This window comes from Marmota flaviventris, chromosome 13 (assembly GCF_047511675.1).
Source record: "Marmota flaviventris isolate mMarFla1 chromosome 13, mMarFla1.hap1, whole genome shotgun sequence".
Lineage (NCBI taxonomy): Eukaryota > Metazoa > Chordata > Mammalia > Rodentia > Sciuridae > Marmota > Marmota flaviventris.
The window spans coordinates 23,561,978-23,581,645 of record NC_092510.1 but is presented as its reverse complement, the minus strand read 5'-3'; the positions used below and the strand labels follow the sequence as shown (position 1 = coordinate 23,581,645).

The window sequence follows — 19,668 nt, the reverse complement described above, 5'->3', positions numbered from 1 at the left end:
AATAACTTCTATATTACTTAAGCTACAAGGTTGTCTTTCCTCCCATTACAAACAAATGAACTGAATCCTAGTTGCACATTTCTATTTCCATGCCAAGAGTCAAATTATTATTTAAGCTCCAAGAAAAAAAAATATTATGGACATTATAAAACATGCACAAAAACAGGAGAGAGGATGGTAGAAAAAAGAAGTGTTTTCACTCCACCTCCCAGTGGATAGAGTTCTGCATACCCCAGGTGAACATTACAACTTTCCTTGTCTTATCTGAGGCATTACCAGGACAGCTAGAAGTTCAAACAATAAACACTAAATGGAATATGTACAATCTCCTCCTTCTCACAACCCCACTGGGTAGGCCTAGGTCCTTTCTGGAACTTGTCATTGACACCTTTACATATGTAAACATCATGAGTTATTAATGCAGAGCTTAAATTTTCATTATTTATTTATTTATTAAATACATGACAATAGTGGAATGCATTACGCTCATTAAAATTTTCATTTTAATACTAACTCAAATTCTGTCCTATAAATTAGCAGGTACAAAATTGAAAATTGATAATAAGATATCAAGTCTCTATTTGCCTAAGCTATAAACTCACATACTTTTCCTTGGAAATAAAATGCAGGCTATTATATTCCCTTTATAAAAGCAAGATATCACATACATGGACTTTAATATTCCCAAAAAACACAATCTTTTATATTTGTTATCTCCTGGAAAACTGGTTCCAATAACTCATTTAATATCACTCTTGGTTTGAAAAATGAGCACATATCATAGGAACCATGTATAATATTCTGAGAAATTATTATGCATGTAAAACAATATACCTCAAAGCCCTCCCATCACTGAATCATTACATCCTTTTTTTTGGGGGGGGGGTGGTACTGTGCATTGACCTCAGGGTGTCATGTGTACTACTCAAGCACTCTGCCATTGAGTTACATATCCAGCCCTTTCACTTTGAGACAGGGTCTCACTAGGTTACTCAGGCTGCTCTCAAACTCGCCATTCTTCTGCCTCAGCCTCCAGAGTTGCTAGGATTACAGGCGTGCACCACCATGGCAGGCTAAATCTCATGTTTTTATCCAGCAGGATTCTTTGGTTGTCTTAGCAATATACAAAGTTCACATAACATTTCAATATATGAATATTACAGTTAGATGAATGGGTAGCTATGCCACTTAGTATGGGAATTATAATCAAATCGTACTTTGTTGTTTTTAAAGATGACTGCTGAACTGCAGGGGTTTTAGTTTATTCAATCCTATTCCTACAAGAATTTTGGACTCCCAATAACTCTAGTAGAGTGAAGTCCAGTGGCTAGCTCTATGACCAGATATCAGGCACCATGACCAGGGTGCAAAAGTGACAAACTTTCTAGGTGATGTTGAAGAAATGACAAGTGAAATTCTACAAAATAAAACAACTGGGTTGTATACATAGCTAAGGAGGAGAAAGGAGCTTCTTCTGAAAGTCCCCTTGCTATGACAGCAATGGCATAGGTGGAGGTAGGTCCTGCTCTCTGTGCACCTTCAGTTAAGGTGGGCACCTACTGGTGGGCACCAACTTCCCATCAGATGCCCCTTCAGTAATCCCAGATTTTCAGGGGAAGAAAATTTTATCTTACTTCAACTGGAACCCTGCTTATTATAGAATTGAATGTTCCAGATTAAAATAGATGCACGAAGTACAGACGGGAGATCTGTATGCTGGTCTTTGGAAGACACCCACTTCTCTCCCAGGTGTCCTCTTCTTTAAACTGCACAGGAGGTCTGTGATCATCATACTGAGGCAATTTAAAATTGATTCACAGTGCAGCGAACTGCTGCCAGAAGCTGTGAACATTTGTCTGTCCCAGGGGAAACCCATATGGATGTTAATACATCAGTCAAGGGGGCCTCTGAGGAAGCAGGCAGCACCCGCTGTGCTGGGGAGCCGCATCGAATGAACAAACCAGAACAAAGCAAAGGGCTGATGATGGTCTCAAGGAGAAATCCAGCGGAAGGTAAAAAAGTGGGGTGAATCAGATGTAGGCATCACTTATTCACCTACAAAAATAACAGGAACCTCCTCAGAGACCATATTAATGGCACATTATGACAATGTTAAAGAAGTCTGAAAAGGAAACTTCTCTATTGGTTGATGAATTATAAAAAGTAAAAACAATCAAGGAAGGGAATCTATAAAGAGATAGGGGTAAGTCAACTCCCTTTATTCATGGCGGGTATATTTCCAAACCCCTGGAGGATGCCTGAAACCAGAGAGCACAGAACTCTCTATATACTTACTGTGCTTTTTTCCCCTGTACATACATACCTATGGTAAAGTTTAATATTCAAAAGAGGCATATTGGGATTAATAAAATTAATAATAAAATCAATGATTATAGCAATGCATGCTAATATAAGTTATGAGAATGCGATCTCTCTCAAAATTTTTTACTTTTTGCCTTTCCACATAGAGGAAACACTTCACAGCTTTTCTTCAGTATATCTGAATTGCCAGCATTGCTACTCTTGTGCCTTGGGTCCTCTAGTAAGTCTAATAAGGGTTACCTTAGCACTACAGTACTATAACAATTGATCTGATAACTAAGGCAGTTATCAGATCAATTGTTATAGGGCAGGTAGCATATACAGTGTGGATACACCATACAAGGGGATGATTCACATTCCAGGCAGGATGGAGTAGCACAGTGTGAGATTTTATCACACTACTCAGAAATGCACACAATTTAAAGCTTGTGAATTATAGTGGGTGCAGAGGTGCACACCTGTAATCCCAGCAACACATGAGGCTGAGGCAGGAGGAGTCCAAGTTCAAGCCCAGAATCTTTTAGTGATACCCTGCTTTAAAACTGAAAAATAAAAAGGGCTGGGGATGTAGCTCAGTGGTACAACACCTCTGGGTTTAATCCCCAGGACCAACACACACACACACACACACACACACACACACACACACACACAGTAAATTGTTTATTTCTGGACTTCTGCTTAATACTTTCAGACTGCACTTGACCATGGGTAACTGAAACCATGAGAAAGAATACTACAGATAAGGGTGAACTGTAGTATTTATAAATATCCCTCAAACCTGAATTCAGAATGAGTCCAAACACAAAAGACTACACATGGTATGACTGCATTTACACAAGTTCAGACACCAGCAAAGTCATCAGTGATACTGAAGGTCAGGGTGGGGGTTACTGTTGGTGACGTGAAGGGAAACATGAAGGCTTTAGGATCCCTGATCCAGGGCTGGTTCCATGGGTGGGAGCCCTTAGTTAAAAGCAGCTGAGCTATACATACATGAAACACACATCATATCTCAATTCTTAAAATTTAGATTTGTTTATTTATTCAAGACAAAGCGGAGAAAAGGCCTCTAACCTATCAGCAATTAGATTAGGTCCACAGCCAAGTTGACAGCCTAGCCTTTGGCGTTCAGTGGACCTCACATGCAGAGCTCTGGGTCCCCGAAAGCACCAACTGTGGATTTACTACCTGGCTAGCCTGCAGACCGTGTGTCCGTTTCCTGATCTATAACACAGGAATAATAAAATGTAAGAGTTGCCTTATAGTAAAGTATAAAGTTATTAAAAGGATTAAAAGAGATGCCATCTGTGAAACATTGTCATTACTAAACCATGACTTTAACAAAAGGAAAGTAGGCTGTGTTGAATCAAGGCAAATGTCTGCAAGTGGGCAAATGTGAGCATCAGGGTGCTAAAGGGGAGGAAGATGCAGAGTGGGAATCGGGAAAGCAGATGAAGGGACAAGGAAAATCAAAAAAATTAAAGAAAATGAGCACCGGAGAGACGACACTTGGCAAAGTTATGTGAAAACTTTGAGATGAGGTTGTTTGGACAGGTGTGTGGCAAGCTGTGGGGCAGAAAGATGGAGTCCCTGGATCCTTGGCGAGGTCAGCAGCCCACTCCTAAGACAGCCTCACAACTGAGTCTGGCCCTACTCCACCTTCTGACCCCAGCACCAGCAGGTCAGGCTCACTTCTCATTCTGAACTCTGGTGGTGGAACTCAAGAAGAAGGGCTGGGCACGGTGTGCACACCTGCCATCCCAGCAACACAGGAGGCTGAGACAAGAGTAGCCAAAGTTCTCAGCCAGCCTGGCAATCACTTGAGACCTTTTCTCAAAAAGGGGCTGAGAGTGTAGCTCAGTGGCAGAGCATCCCTAGGTTCAATTCCCAGTGCCTTCCCCCGCTACACACACAAAAGAAAAACTGAGTGAAATCAACACTCATTTGGAGCAAGGGACTTTTCATTTACTGGGCACGTAGCACAGGTGAAGGAACTCAAAGGAAGGAGCCCCCTCTGGGCTTCCTCACAGCAGTGGTGAGCTGGAAAACAAGACTGAGTCTGGAGGAAGCAGGCTGTTTTTCCTGGGCAGAGTGGCTCCTGTTAATAAAACAATGCTGTGTTCTGCAGCCAAAGGAAAACAGGTGTTTACAGAGTTGTCAGTTTGCTAGAAATAGATAGAACTGCAGTGGCAGAGTCCAGTAAACAGTAATGAAGAGGCACGGACCCCAAGAGATGAGGACTGCGGCCAAGCCCCTGGTGCCTGGGGACTCGGCACTGCTGATGTGAAATTTCTTGCTGTATTAACAAGTCTCAAAAATCCGATCACGACAAAAACCTCCACTCGAACTTCAAGCTTTTTAAAGCTCATGAGGCCCTTTACAATTTAGTGTCAACAAGTCTTACTTGATGTGACCCTAAACTTCAAGCCATGTGAGACAGCAGGCCATTCCCATAAAATATCACATGTCACTTCCCCAAGGTGTATACAGACTGTTCCCTCCTGCCTAGAGTAACACTACCTCCCTCCTGGGTACATGTCACTTCCTCCCTCCCTCTTCCTGCCAGTACCTCCCCAGGCAGAGTGGTTATTTTCCATGGTCCTGGCTTTCCCTATGAATTTCTACTATAGCATTTATCACACTCGACATTTCTGTCCTTTATTCCAGAGTTCTTCAGGAATGACTTCACCAGCACATATACAGCTGGTGCTCCAACAATGAATCAGAACCCCACAAGTCATTGACTGCTACCTGGTCACTTATATACTGAGACATGAAAGAAAGGTGGCTCCGGTGAGAAAAATAAGCTAAAATGAGAAGGTAAGCAACTGTATTCTAACCATCTGGGTCATGCCAGCCAACTTCCAAGGAATATCTAGCATTCATCCCAAATGTGACTAAGAGTTGGTATCAACCATCCCAGGGATAAGGCAGTCCCTGGAGAGATAATGTCAACCACGATAAGACACTGAGGCAGCCATGGTTGAAGGAGAGCTAAATCTGGTGGATGTTGGATGCTCACAAAGCAAGCCAGGCAGAGACAACCACAGTGCACTGGGGACTGGCTCCATTCTGGGTCTCAGCATTGGAAGCACAATTCAGACACCAGAGTCCAAGAGGTAAGGAGACACAGGTTACGGCTCGATTTAGTCATTAGAAAGATGGGGGAAAACCAGGCGTGTAATCCTAGCAATCTGAAAGGCTGAGACAGTTCATAAGCTTGAGGTCAACCTTGCAAACTTAGCAAGGCCCTAAGCAACTTAGTGAGAGCCTGTCTCAAAAATTTTAAAAGGGCTGGGAAAGTAGCTCAGTGGAAAAGTGCCTTTGTGATCACGCCCCAGTATCCTGCCCAAAAAAGTGGGGACCAAGTTTCATTTATTTGGACCTCATTTTTCCTATCTATATATGTCGTGTCCTGACAAAATGTGTCTATGAACAGGTCTGCTAAGGTGTGGAGTACATGAAGCTACATTGGAATGTACTTCAAGAGAATTATAAAATATAATCAATATTCAATCTTTAGTTTCTATAACAAAAAGATAATTTGTTGGCCCTCATTACTTAGAGATGGAAGAAGTGGCTCAAGAGAAGCTAACACACTTACAACCATGTAGCTACTAGGTGGCACAACCAACCTACAAGTGGAGCACCTAAACTTGAACTTGGCACCTACATCAGCACTAACTCTGACTTACCCCTCAAGAGGGATAATGTGGAGCCTGTCAGGACAGAGGCACCCACCCTACATACAAGGAACATGGCCAGGCAAGTCACCATGATCAGTGTGGTTCATTATGGAGCTCAGAGTCCAGAGACCTGGGTCCAGGAGACTTTGAGAGCTGGGCTTACCTGGTTCCTTCAGAAATTGATGAAAATTTATATAATTACAAGTACAGGACTTCAAAGCATTCAGATGGGAGACTTTTTATTCTATGTGTCAGTTTGACCAGACCAGCAGAGGCCCAGATGGCCGGCAAAATACTTCTAGGTGTCTAGAAGGATGCTCCTTGAAGAGATTAGCATTCTAGGTGGTAGGTGGTAAAAAAGACCCACCCTTTCAATGCAGGTGGGCCTCACTGGGCATCATCCAATCTGCTGAGGGCCTGAACAGAATAAAAAGTAATCTCTAAAGTAAGGGTATTGTCCCCTGGTTCTCGGGCCTTCAGACTTGGAGTGGAAAATGCACTGCTGGCTTTTCTGAACCTCTTGCCTGCAGATAGCAGATCATGAGATTTCTCAGTCTCCATCATCATGTGAGCCAATTCCTCCTAATAAATTTTGGTTTAGCTATCACATTGGTTTTGTTTCTCCAAAGAACCCTGATATAATCATGCAGAGTGTAAAGAGAATTGGATTTTCAAGTCCACTAAATAAGACAGCTGTGGAATTGAGACTGGTCAACAGAGGAACCAGAAGAAAGATCAGGAACAGAAAAAAAGCGGGTGTGGGGAAAAGCTCCCGGCCACAGAGCTGTCTCCTCGGCTAGAAGCCGAGGGATGGTCTCCAGCCACTGCTGCAAAACATGTTTTCCTAACAAGCAATTTTACCCCAAAAGCAGTTATGACTTTCTTTTCCCTTTAGGCTCCAAATCCTAAAAGGTATTTTAAAGGTTTATTTAAGCACTAAACAAGTGGGTAGAAGATTTCTGAATTACATGTCTGGTATTAAAACATAGGGTGAAGGGACCTGGAACTAACCTAGAATCTGAAGCCAAGCTGTTATTAGTCTGAGTTATTACTGACCTCAAGGTGCTAGTATACGAGACTGGGAGACCTTGGCCCCCAGGTATTTGGAGGGAAAAAAGTAATGCTATCGGGTCAGGAGGAAAAAAAAAAAAAGTCTACCTTAACTTTCAAATTTCCCCACCAGAGCTCAGGGGAATAAATTTCCTAAAACTAAAAATGAATTCAAGTTAAGCTGACTGAACAATACCAATTAATTCTAGCCTTGAGGGTTTAAAAACAAAGTTTGGGTGATCTATTATAAATCAACACTACTTATTTCCAAAGTGCAAAAAAATACGAGTCTTCTTTCAAAAAGAATGAATCACACAGTCTCACCCCGTTCTGGACTCACCTACCACCAACTAAATGCAACTAACATTTGTTAACTGGGTATCTCTGCTCGAGGGGACAAGGAAACTTCAGGAACTTCAAATCTACCAGGACAAAGCAGATGGAAATGTACGTGTGATTATAACCCAAGGTCCAAGTGTGAGTGTCTAAAGACGTCAATTACTAAGTGCTACTAGAGAGACATCATGGATGGGAAGGCGCCCACAAACACTTCATGAAGAAGGAAGCAACTAAAGTGTCTTTGAAGGACTGAAAATACTCAAAAACAGTCCTATGGTGTGGATAAAGTCCCATATGCTAAAGGCTTGGTCACGAGACTGTGGTGCTAATAGGAACTGGTAGAACCTTTAGGAGATGGGACCTAGAGGAAGTAAGTTAGGTCACTAGGAGAGTGTGCCCTGGAGAGGTATTGAAACCACCACCCACTTCCTGTCCCTCTTTGCTTCCTGGACAGCATGAAGAGAGTAGCTTCACTCTTCCACACACTCTCCACCATAATGTGCTATCTCACCCAGGCCCAAACTTAGCAAGGCCCAAAGCAACTGGGTCAACCCATCATGGACGAAAAACCTCTGAAATTGTCAGTTAAAATAAATCTTTCCTCCTTTTAAGTAGATTACCTCAGGCATTTTGTTACATTAACAGAAAGCTAACTAACTCAAACAGGAAGTGAAGACTATGAGACGGGAAGGGAGGATATAAATAAACAAACAAATAATAAATAAACTCAGTGGAAGAGTGCTTGCCTAGTATGTGCAAGGCCCTAGGTTCAATCCCCAGAAATACAAAAATAAATAAGAAGGGAAGGTGCTTCTAGCAGAAGAGGCATTTGATTAACACAAAATAAAAGATAGAACATGAGGATAGAAAAGCAGGCTGGGGCCATATCACCGGTGGGTCCTGGAACATCACATGTCACATCACTTATTAGTCAACAATGAAAGATCTCTGCACAAAAATGGGACCTAACCCAGGTGCAGTGGGGTACCCCTGAAATCCCAGCTACTTGAGAAGCTAAGATGGGAAGATCACTTCAGCTTGGGACCTCACTGGGTCCAGCCCAGACATCACTGCAAGATCGCATCTCTGATAAAACAGGATGGGATAAGATAAACAGAAATCCTATCAGATAAGTGCTTTATTTTCTTAAACCCAGGGGTGCTCTATCACTGAGCTATATCCCTGGTCCTATTTTCAATTTTCTACTTTGAGGCAGGGTCTCAAATTGCCCAGGCTGGCCTAGAGCTTGTGATCCTCCTGCCTCAGTCTCCCGAGTCACTAGGATTACTAGAAAATGACACCATATCTGGTTTGTTTGATAAGTGGTTTCTAATAACAATAAACTAACAGGGATTTGATTAGGGTGAGGAGAGAGAACACAAAACTCACCCAGGTTCTTGTTGACAAAAGTGGTTATGAGAAACATATGGGGTCCTAACAAAGGATAAGACTGGGTAAAAAATAAATGAATTAAGTAAGGATCTAAGGCTGAAGCTTGGGCCTGAGTGTCAGAGAGAAGGGGACAATGCCTTAATAAAGAGCAGTTGGGAAACATTGGTGTGAGTATGAGGGATGGAAAACAACCAGGGTGGTTGGGAAGCTCTACTGAGATCTCAGGTCATTTCTACACCAGAAGCCAGTATGGAACAGGGTGAGGCTAAAGGGCCTTTGCATCAGCTGGTGCCTCCCTGCAGAGGTTCACTTCCTGCCCCTACTAGGTGCATGGAGCTCTGGACACAATTCTGCAGAGATTTCCTTTTCAGTGGGATCAGCCCCTCTACCCACTACCTTACACGTCCATACAACAGTTCCCTTCTGCCATAATTCTTACATACACTACGTTTCTATATTAGTTTTTGAGATTATTTGATTAATGCCATCCCCCTGAATATGCCACTCCCAAATATGCCACTTTGACATGGTACTTTGAGCTGAAGGCAAGAGAGCAAAGGGAGATACAGGAAAGACCTTCTAACCTCCCCTTCTGCATAAAAATGGGTCCCTCCCAGGCATAGTGGTGGACATCTGTGCACCAGCTATTTCAGAGGCTGAGACAGAAGTATTGCAAGTACAAGGTCATCCTCAGCAACTTGGTAATACCCTGTCTCAAAAAATAAAAAGGTGGGGCTGGGGTTGTGGCTCAGTGGTAGAGTGCCTGCCTAGTATGCATGAGACATAAGGTTCAATTCTCAGTACCACATACAAAAAAATAAAATAAAGGTCCATCAAAAACTAAAACAAACAAACAAAAAGGGCTAAGGATGTAGCTCAGTAGTAAAGCACCCCTGGGTTTAACTCCCAGTAGCAAAACAATTAAAAAATTAAAAAACAGGTCCTAAAACTTCTCATGATACGTCTTTTTGTCCCTTATTGCCAGTCAGGGAATCGGCGCTGAAATGGACGTGTACAAACAAACCTATCAACATAACTCTCACCTTCCCTTAGTTTTTCCAGTTTCTGTCTCAGTTACTGTCCCCTAATTGACTACCTCCAGTCCAAACCCCTTTCTCTTGTCATTACTTCACAAATTCATCACTCCTTTATATAAAAGGTATCTGAGCTGCCTGCTTTGGTTCCCTCTTGACCTCTTTCTTTTCTTGTATGGATTCCCATATACATGTAAAATTTTAGTAAAATTTGTGTGCTTTTCCCCGTTAACCTGCCTTATGTGATTTTCATTCCTATACCCGTTAGAAACTCTAAGAAGGCAGATGACAAATATTTCTTCCCCTAGACACCATTCCCAGACTGTGAGCTCCTACCAGAGTCCCTTCTGCCTGTGAGTAGGTCTAAATAAAATCTGTAGAAGCATGAATGGGAGGTGATGGTCTAGAATTCAGTGAGCAGATGATGCAGGAACTTGAAATCACATCCTGCAGGACAGGGCTGAAGCAATGGGCAAAATCAGCCAGAAGAGAAGCCTCATGGTGAAACAGAGGTCTCCAAATATCTGAACAAAGAAAGGAGGATGGAAGCTGGGTGCAGTGTGCATGCCTACAGCAACTCAGGCAGCAGGATTCAAAGTTCAAGGCCAGGCTCAAAACTGGAGGTGTGGCTAAGTGGTAGAACACTCCTAGGTTCAATTCCCTAAAAGCAGAGGACAGATTAGCAGTCCATATAAGGTCTGAGGGTTAGAAAGGCAAACACAGATGGGTCAATGTTCCAGGGAGACCCATTCTGCTCAAGGGTGAGAAGAGTTTTCACAGAGCCACAGAAAGTACACTGCTTTGGACAGCAGTGGATCCCTGTCCCTGGGCATGCACAGAGGCACGCGGGTCAGAGGCACGCTGTCACTTGGTAATGCCATCATAGCAGACTTGAACCACAGATGCATATTCATAATAACGAGACTTGAAGGTCCCTCCAGCCTCAACTGAACTGTCAGCTGTAACACTCTTGGGAGGCACTCGTCCATCTGCACATGAATCCTTCAAGCTCTCTCCCTGCATGGCATGCAGCCCCTGCCCTCGGCCTCCCAGACCCATTCTTTCCTTCACAGGCTTCAGCTTCACGAATGTGCCTGACCCCAAGGAAGGCGTCCCCATCTTAACTTTGGTCACTTCTTGACATGTTTGTCTATCACCTACTGTTCTGCCTCCACAGCACTAGTCATAAGTTTAACTACAGTATTTGCTGCTCTTTTAGTGACTACATCATCAAGCCCCAAAGCCAGAGGAGCATGCCCAGGGTATGCACCACGCCTGACCCTCAGGTCATAAACAGAGTCCAAGAACAGCCATCATGCCTTCCGGTTGCCCTACCCAAACATCTGATGAACTGGCATTTCCCAGAGAATTATTTACATAACCTTTAACACCTTGTTCATACACCCCACCCTGGGCATATTGGTTTGCCCCCATTTCTCAAAGTAGACCATACATTTGTCTGCAAACATTAGCCACGGCCTGTAATGGATGAGCACAGTCATGGAGGGCAAGCATCTAGAGACCTTCACACAGCAACTTGCCAGGCATTTATGACTGTTGACAAAACTTGGATTTCGTGACTTTCCCCCCTGTTTATTCTTATTATATGTTTCAAACCTATCAATCTTTGATATGCTGGGAAAATACCAGGCTGTCACTATAAATGGTTTGGGAAATACTGTGAGGCAACATTACTTTACTAGATGATTAAAAACAGCAAGTCCTCCCATACTAATTAATGGATTAATATTGGCAATAAGACTGTATAGCCCAGATCCTGGCAATGGGGAAATTCACTTAACCCTCTGTTATTAATTAATTCCGTCTTCCTCACATAGTATGGCTCACCTCAAATATCAAGAGAATCTTAAAAAATACATTGACTGTTTGAGAGACAACAGGAGGCACAGATACAGAGACCAAAGGTCATTTTGACCAAGACAAGAAAAGCACCTTTATATATGAGTCTCACCACTTTACCACTGTGTCCCTGTTCATGTCTACAGGCACCCTGTAATCCTCGTTCACACAGCTTTGAGAAAGGTAAGGTGCACACAGCCAAGGACGAACCACTTGGCTCTAATTGGCATATCACTTTCTTTTGCATCAAATATCCCTTCCCTCACCCCACACCTCTATAAGGAACAGAGTCCAAATTGAGCATACCCTGAATGCCAGCCTTCTAACCAGCACTGAAACTCACAGTTCTGCTTTCCAGCCCCAACTGCCCTCATCACTTTCTTCATTTTTTAAAAAATATTTTTAGTTGTAGATGAACACAATAACTTTATTGTTTATTTTTTAATGTGGTGATGCCTCACATATTCAAGGCAAGCACTCTACCACTGAGCCACAACCCCAACCCCCTCAATATCACTTTTAAGATAGGGTCTTGGCAGCTGGACAATCCCCCATACTCCCCTAACTCGTGAAGCTGGCTTTCTCTAAGGCTTAGCCAATGTTGGCCTTTTTTGCCTACTAATCCCCTCCCAAAGACTCACCAGTTAACATTATCATGGCTTCTTAAGATGGCATTACCAGTCTGCCCTTCATCCATTGACCAATCCATTTGGATACCAACAGCTACAATGTTGTAAATCATAGGGGAAAAGTACCCACAATTGCCCCCAAGGACCTCCCAGGCTGGAAGCAGTGAGCATTCCCAGGAAAATGCACATCATGGCCGTTGATGGGTGTTGTCCCGGAAGACATGGACCACCAACACTGCCCCTCTCCCACCCACCCTGCCCTGGCGGGACCTCCAGGCCATCTTAAATTCTCATCCTCTGTACTAATTTCTAGTGTAGACAAAGCCTTGTTTCCTCATGAATCAAATCTCTGTCAAATTGTCAGAACGACACAGTAAAAGCAGAACAAGGGGAATCTGCTTCCCTAAAAAGCAGGTGAGAGGCCAAGAGATTTTATTTTTCCTCAGGTTGGTGGTTTCTTTGTATCAAGGCTCCAAACAAAATCACACAAGGCTGAATGGACAGTTGAGAATGGTGCCGCTGTGACGTGCAAGTGACACAATGAAGAAAGCAGCCACGTTGACACGGGGGTGACAAAGACCAACCTGTGGTCTGAGACTCGACCACAGTACCTCTTATATTTGGAAAGACAATATTTCACAAGGTCATCTGCCATTTCTATCATAAGAAAAGGCAGCATATTTGCTGAAATTATAGACTGATTCCCCCCTCCATTATTTCAACTCCATTTTGTATAAAACTTGAGAATTTCAGAAACTCTTTCAAATCAGGCCTTGAATAACTAAGATAATGGAAAGCAAGTGATTTTTAAAAAAGTGATCCAGAAAGAATAACCAAGTTTTTCCAAATTCTGAGTGCTTTTGTGCCACTTAACCTCTGTCTTGCTTTCCCATAAAGCTGCTTTGCTTTTTGTAAGTCCAAGTCTGAGAGTAAATCACTCCTCAGAACTGTAATTGGGGGAAAAAACACAAAAAGCAACTGTAACTGGGGTTTCACCTGGGATGTTGGCCTCCCACAGGACCTACCCTTCAAATATCTTAGTTCCAGCAAAATAAGGAAAAGGAGGTACTGAGCTGGGTACAGAGATAACACACTTCAAATCTCTGAGGTTAAGAGTTCGTAACAACTTACTACCCACTCACAGCGCCAGTGAAAATCCAGCAGCCACCTTCCAACCAAGCAGCAAAGCCGAGCAGCTTTCTGAAGACAGGTCAAGCAAGGAGGGCTAACCACCTCCAGCTCTATCCTCCCACCTTGCCCTCGTCTCCAACAGCTTCCCTCCAGAAATAACTAAGTGTATGAGCTCACCCACAGGGAGAAGACAGAGGCATGACACCTACAAGTTGCCTATTTATAGAAAGTGTTAACACTTCTTGGGCAAAGACACCAGAAGTCTCCTTGGAAACACCCAGGCCTGTACTCCCTTTGGAATCCCAGTCTGCTGACACTGTGGCTGGGGAACCGCCTGTGAAGCAAACCAAAACCGAGGCATAGAGATACTTACGGTTTTCCCCCAGGGATTCCCGCCAGGTTCGGAGGGATGGTAGGTACTCTCATGTGGGGAGGAGGATCAAAACCAACCTGCAAATAAAAATAAGGCATGGCAGACTCATTTATGCAAGGTAGGCACTTTCTCAGCACTGACTTTCCATTAGAAACTAGTGTATCCCCAGAGCAATATAAGTGGGAACAATATCAGGGCTAGCATTTTTTTTTTTTTTTTTTAAGAAAAAGTCTAATGTAATTAAGTAACATAATCACCTCTAGACACCACAAGACACACTTCCTTTTGGAAGGTGGAACAGGGGTGCGATCTACTTGTGCAATGAGAACCAGCTTCGGATGATAAATCCTTCCCATAGACTTGATCTTTCCCTAATCAGGTGCAGAGAGAGCAATGCTGATAACCTTCACACTGCTGATGCTTCAGGCCAGATAGTTCTTTTCCTTGTTGAAAGGTGTCCTGGCCATTGCAGGGAGGCCTTTATTTTCAAGTGGCAACAGCGTCTCCCCAGTTGTGATCATCAAAATGTCTCCAGGGGGCAAAACTCCTCAGTTGTGCACCACTTATCTAAGTTCATGCATGGATTCCCTATTTCTGTCTACCTTAACGGCAGCATCTAGTCCCTTTGCTGCCCATCTTTGAACTCTTGCCCTCCACTGCACATCCATTCCGACAAGCACAACAGAAGGAAAAAACAATGACTTTAACATCTCCCCCAATCATAGGGTGTTATGTTATTTTCAAGAGGGGAAAGGAGAGAGAGGTATGTGACGACGGTATTTTAAAATAGCAACAGAGCTTCTGTTTGATACCTAATATTATACACCCTTTCCTGTTGCAATCAGTGACAACAGTCAATTTCACTCTTCAAATGCAGCTGTTTATCTTCTCAGTCAAAACGGGGCCATTTGCATAGTAGCAGAAGGTAGGGCAAGAAGAAACCGACAGCCCAGCCTCGCAGGTTCACGGTCTGTCTTTCTACTTGTTATACACAAATCACTTGTAAGATATGAGCCACGCTATTGGGTGTAAAGAATATATAGACATGGAAAGAGAATGCTATGACTTCTCAAATGTTTTTTTTTTTTTTTCCTAAGGTTTAAATAGAGAGAGAAAGAGAGAGCGAAGAAAAGAAAAACTTAAGAAAATGAATGAAAAGGCTTCTGTGAGCCACTAGAGTCATTTCATCGCCTTTAAATAAAAAAATCTACTTTGGTGGGAGAAAACCAGATGTCCCCAGGACCACTGAAGGAGCTTCTAAACACTGCCTTTTTTCATGGACAAAAACAGTAAAACAAAAAGCGTTTGGGCCTCACTTAATGAACCAGCATGTTGATGAAGGCTGACAAGAGGAGGGCAAGGGTGCAGTGGGAACACTGGCGTCTTTGTGTTGGAGGTGTGTGGGGCCGGCTGCTCCTGCCCCCATAGCCTGGGGAGGCCTGTGTGCCCCCGGGGCTGACAGCACTCAGTGAAGCATGTGGCTTTTCCCACCCAAGCAAAGCCCACCAGCAGTGGCCTACCATTGGGGAGCGCCCGTAGGCCACCACGGCGGCCGCAGCGGCAGCGCTCATCTGGGGTGACATGCTGTGTAAACTGGCGTAAGCGGCGCTGGGGCTGGTCAGCTCGCCGTTCATGCCGGCGTGGGGGACCATCCCAAAGGGAGCAGGGTACGGGCCAGGCACTGCCAGGGGCGTCCTCAAACCGGCGGCTGAAAGGAAACACAAGCCGCATGTCACTCGACTGCCCACTCCAGTCAAGCCTGACCAGCAATTCCAGAGTCATCTGTTAGTGTCATTTGTCATGGGGAGGGAGGAAAAGAGGCTTCCCGGGCAGCAGGGAGATTACCTCTAATTTATACACTGGATCCAATCCTCCTCAGAGCTAATTTAATCTCCAGGACAGGAAGGACCCCAGAAGCAAAACCCACAGATTTTCTCATTGGTATATGTGGCAGTGCTGGGACACCAGGGGAATTAATCAGCATCATCGTACCCAATTCAGAGAGCAAACCAAGGCACAGACACTAAGTGTTTACCTGACTTAATCTCAAAAGAAGATTTTCTTGATAAAATCCAAGATTTCTCCTTCAGTCCGAATTTTCCATTCCCTGGTACCAATTCCAAATGAAAACCAAATCCTAGATTCACGTAAACCAAAGCATGGATTTAGGAGGAATATTCTGGTGCTTACTTTCCGTTGGACTCAGGTTGTTACTTTTTTCCTTGCCCAGAGAGGAAAGTTATGAGTTTACTCATGGGCTGGAGACTGAGTGGAACCCTCCTGATTTCTACGGATTCTTGGGGGGTGTGCTAACAGAAAACCAGCCAACCACAGTCAGCAAGAAGCACGCTCTAGCCTCAAACCTGGACGTTTCGGTCAATATTAGCGAAGTCAGACACACAATGATAGTTTGGTCAGAAGCTTATGTACAGAATAATTATCGGAAACTTGACTGAAGTCCCTAGGATTTGGATTATTTGGAAATAAAAGAAAAGCTGAATGTAAACAGTTGGAGACCAAACAGGGTGCAGCTGCTGAGACCCAAGGACAAACATCTGCTTCTTACCGTGCCTTTTTCAGAGACAGGAAGGAGGGTGGTGGCAAGGGCATTTCATATGCATGGGGAAATCACGTCACTAGATTAACAGACAATTTACTGAGCTGGGAGAGGGAGGAACACAACGCAGCATAATAAGAGGCGATGCTCTACCCGCTTGGTTGACGAGGGGCTCCATGGCTGGAGGCTTGCCCAGGCCTGGACGGAGTCCTGGAGTGGCGCTGGTGCCCGGCGTTGGCATGTCGCTCCGAGGAGTCGGCGTGCTGGATTTCAGAACGGGCGTGCTGGCTTTTTCATGCTGGTATCATTAAACAAATTAAATGAGTATTATTTTTAATCCAAGCCATATTACACAATTTATCACAACAGCAGCTGGGACACTGGGCACCTTCTAGCTACTCCCTCAGCCAATTTTCATAAATCCACACAATGTTGACAGCATTAACTTGTGAGCGAGAAATGTTGACCTTTCCTCTTCCTGCCAGAATTAAAACTCGAGCTAGAGACAGAGAACATGATCACACTTCTTCCTCCGCAGATTTTATTTTGAAAAGAATTTTCCATCGGGCTTGTGGACTCAGGCTCTTTGCCAAGTCAAAATGATGACCACCCAGAGAATAACTCCCAGTCCCTTGGAAATGTGGGCACCAGCCACAGGAACATCTTAAGGGAAGCTCCTTTCTCTAATCCTGCCTTTGGGTAGCCGCAGAATTGAGACTAATGACGAAAGACAGCGAGACCATCAGTTACGTGAGAAGCAAACCAGCATTTCAGAGGCAAAAGCCCCAGAACAAGTTTTACTAAGAAGAATACCTTTGGGGGTAGGTTTTGCCACCCACCTACCTACATAACGCATGTGGACCCACCAGTACAGGCAGGGGAGACTTAACACCAGCCTGCTATCAGCACTACAGGAGGCAAAACAACAACAGGGTGGCAGGACAGTGTCTTCTGCCTCTCAACTTTTCAGGACCCCCATGGCAAAGATCATGGGCCAGCAAGGGACCCCAGCACTCTGTCTTGCACCTGGTAGGCTGTGTGGTGCAGCAAATTCATCATCTTTCCTCCCCGTACGTAGGTGACATGGGGTAACAACTGGGGGACTGTGTAAGGATTAAATAGGGTGGTAAGGGACCCTTATGAATGAAGAGATGACAAGCTTTACAACATTTGTTGAAAGAATACACTACCACACAGATGGGCTTTGATGCACCCCAACACCACCAGTTTTTTCTAGGCCTCCTTGTGTACATCACTGTTCTAATGAGCTCTCTAATATCGGGCATGCTCCCAGCAAGCCCCAACATGATGGGACAGTCTCCCCCAGTAAGTGCACAGCTTAACAAAGTCAAGACTTCCTAAGATCTAAGAGGTCTGAACTATGTGCCAACTGGTAAATTTCACAGATTTGTGTCTCTAACCACGATTCATAAGAGACTACTACAGAAGAAAAAGTAAACACACTGACTCAGTAAAAACAAGAGAAGGAGTTTTGCTTTTTAATACTTGAAAATATAATGCTCAGCCGGGCTCAGGAGGCTGAGAAAGGAGGATCACAAGTTGGAGGTCAGCCTCAGCAACTTAGCATGACCCTAAGCAAGTGAGTGAGACCCTGTCTCAAAATAAAAAATAAAAAGAGCTGGGGATGTGGCTCAGTGTTTGAGAGCCCCTGAGTTCAATCCCTGGTATCAAAACAACAACAGATATAACCCTCAAACAGCAAAACCCTGACTTTCAAATTTTTTTAGTGTCCTCTGGTCCACAAAGAAAAATGCACTGCCAAATAGGCTACCAATTTTCTTTACATACCAAGCTCATTTCTTTGGATTTCAAAGAAGTAGAACTTCCCGAGGAGGCAGTGGAAGCAGGGCTACTAGAAGCATCTTTCTTCAGCAGGCGATTTTTGTCGATTCCATTTTCCCGAGGTGAATGGGCAGGACTTGCTCGTGGAGAAGAAGGGTCCTCAACAAGTAGAATCAAAAGTTTTCATGTTTTAGCTTATAGCAGACAAACTTTTCCACACTAATTCTCTAATTATAAGAGAATACTGGAAGTCCTTTTGATTGGAGTGGGGAGGGCATGACATGCCTAGTGATGTTATAATAAATGAATGAGAAGGTGTCTGCTGAACACCCATGAAAGTTATCATAAAGAAAATTATCAAATTCCTCCTTGTGTCCAAGTACTTTCCCTAGAAGTCACTGGAAAGAGGAGCCAGACACCCAACTTAGAAATCCAAAATAACCAGGGCAACAAATTTCTTTTCTTTTCTGTTTTTTTTTTTTAATGGTGCTGGGTATCAAACCCAGGGTCTTGCAAATGTTGGGCCAGTGCTAGAGCTATACCCTCAGCCCAGACTTTTTTTTTTTTTTTTAATAAAGGGAATAATAATTTATGTCAGTTAAGACTATTATTGCTCCATCCACATACAACCATTAGGTTCTTAATGAATACAAATGCAAAAGACACTGTGGTTCTACTTCATACATTTGCTATTGGGCTTTTCTCACATTAGAACTATGCAAGTTATTCTGAAGATACACTTTTTGACAAAAACAATGATTACCTCATTGGACACATCCACAACTAAGTTGTCATCACTTTTGTCACCATCGCTGTCCTGAAAAAAAGAAATTTTACTGTCTCATGAAGACTAAGAATGGATGTGAACATAGTTAAACTTCTTTCTATAGTTCTTGGTGGCACACAAGCTAGAAAACTACATGGAACATGCCTGTGGGCTCACTTCCAGATTGCCAACCCTTCCCATTAATACCACCTTCCCCTTCTCATCTGACCCGAAGCTATGCAAAGCTGCTCTCAGAAATTCTGCTGCAGTAGCAAACCAGCTCTCCAATCATGATTTGCTTACAGGAGAAGGCAAGTTGCAAAAATATGGTGCACTATAAAGGCATAATAAATGTTTTCAATAAATATCTAGATCTTTTCTGTGATCTAAAATCTTGCTTATAATCTGATATCTGCATACCCTTACATGCGCATTCTTCTTCCATTTGATTTTCAAATTAAGTACACAATTTCATGTCATTATCTTTATACGTCTCACCTTGAAGGCAGATGGCCAGCCAATCTGGCGCTCATAGACAATTCATATAACAGACACAAATTCACTTAACCCATTTTTCCATGGGGTTTCTAGTTACAGCAGAAAACAAAAAAGATCCAATCTCATGTCAAGAATAAACCTCTTCAGCAATCAGCTTTTCGGAGAGATGGAAGGAATACAGATGGCAGTGTTTGGAGGGCATTGCCATTCTGCAGTAGGATTTTT

At 43.5% G+C, this 19,668-nt stretch overlaps 1 protein-coding gene across 6 annotated transcripts in view; it reads right to left on the bottom strand.

The window, feature by feature from the left end:
- The window catches only part of LOC114105017 (transducin-like enhancer protein 1), a 91,708-nt gene that overhangs the window by 10,605 nt on the left and 61,435 nt on the right, over window positions 1-19,668 (bottom strand). For all 6 annotated transcript variants that reach the window (XM_071600539.1, XM_071600540.1, XM_071600541.1 and 3 more), the window contains 5 exons: window positions 18,943-18,996; window positions 18,186-18,338; window positions 16,530-16,674; window positions 15,340-15,527; window positions 13,820-13,896 (listed from right to left, as the gene is read on the bottom strand). In XM_071600539.1, coding sequence (XP_071456640.1) covers window positions 13,820-13,896; window positions 15,340-15,527; window positions 16,530-16,674; window positions 18,186-18,338; window positions 18,943-18,996 — 617 coding nt within the window. The remainder of the gene's footprint in view (window positions 1-13,819; window positions 13,897-15,339; window positions 15,528-16,529; window positions 16,675-18,185; window positions 18,339-18,942; window positions 18,997-19,668) is intronic.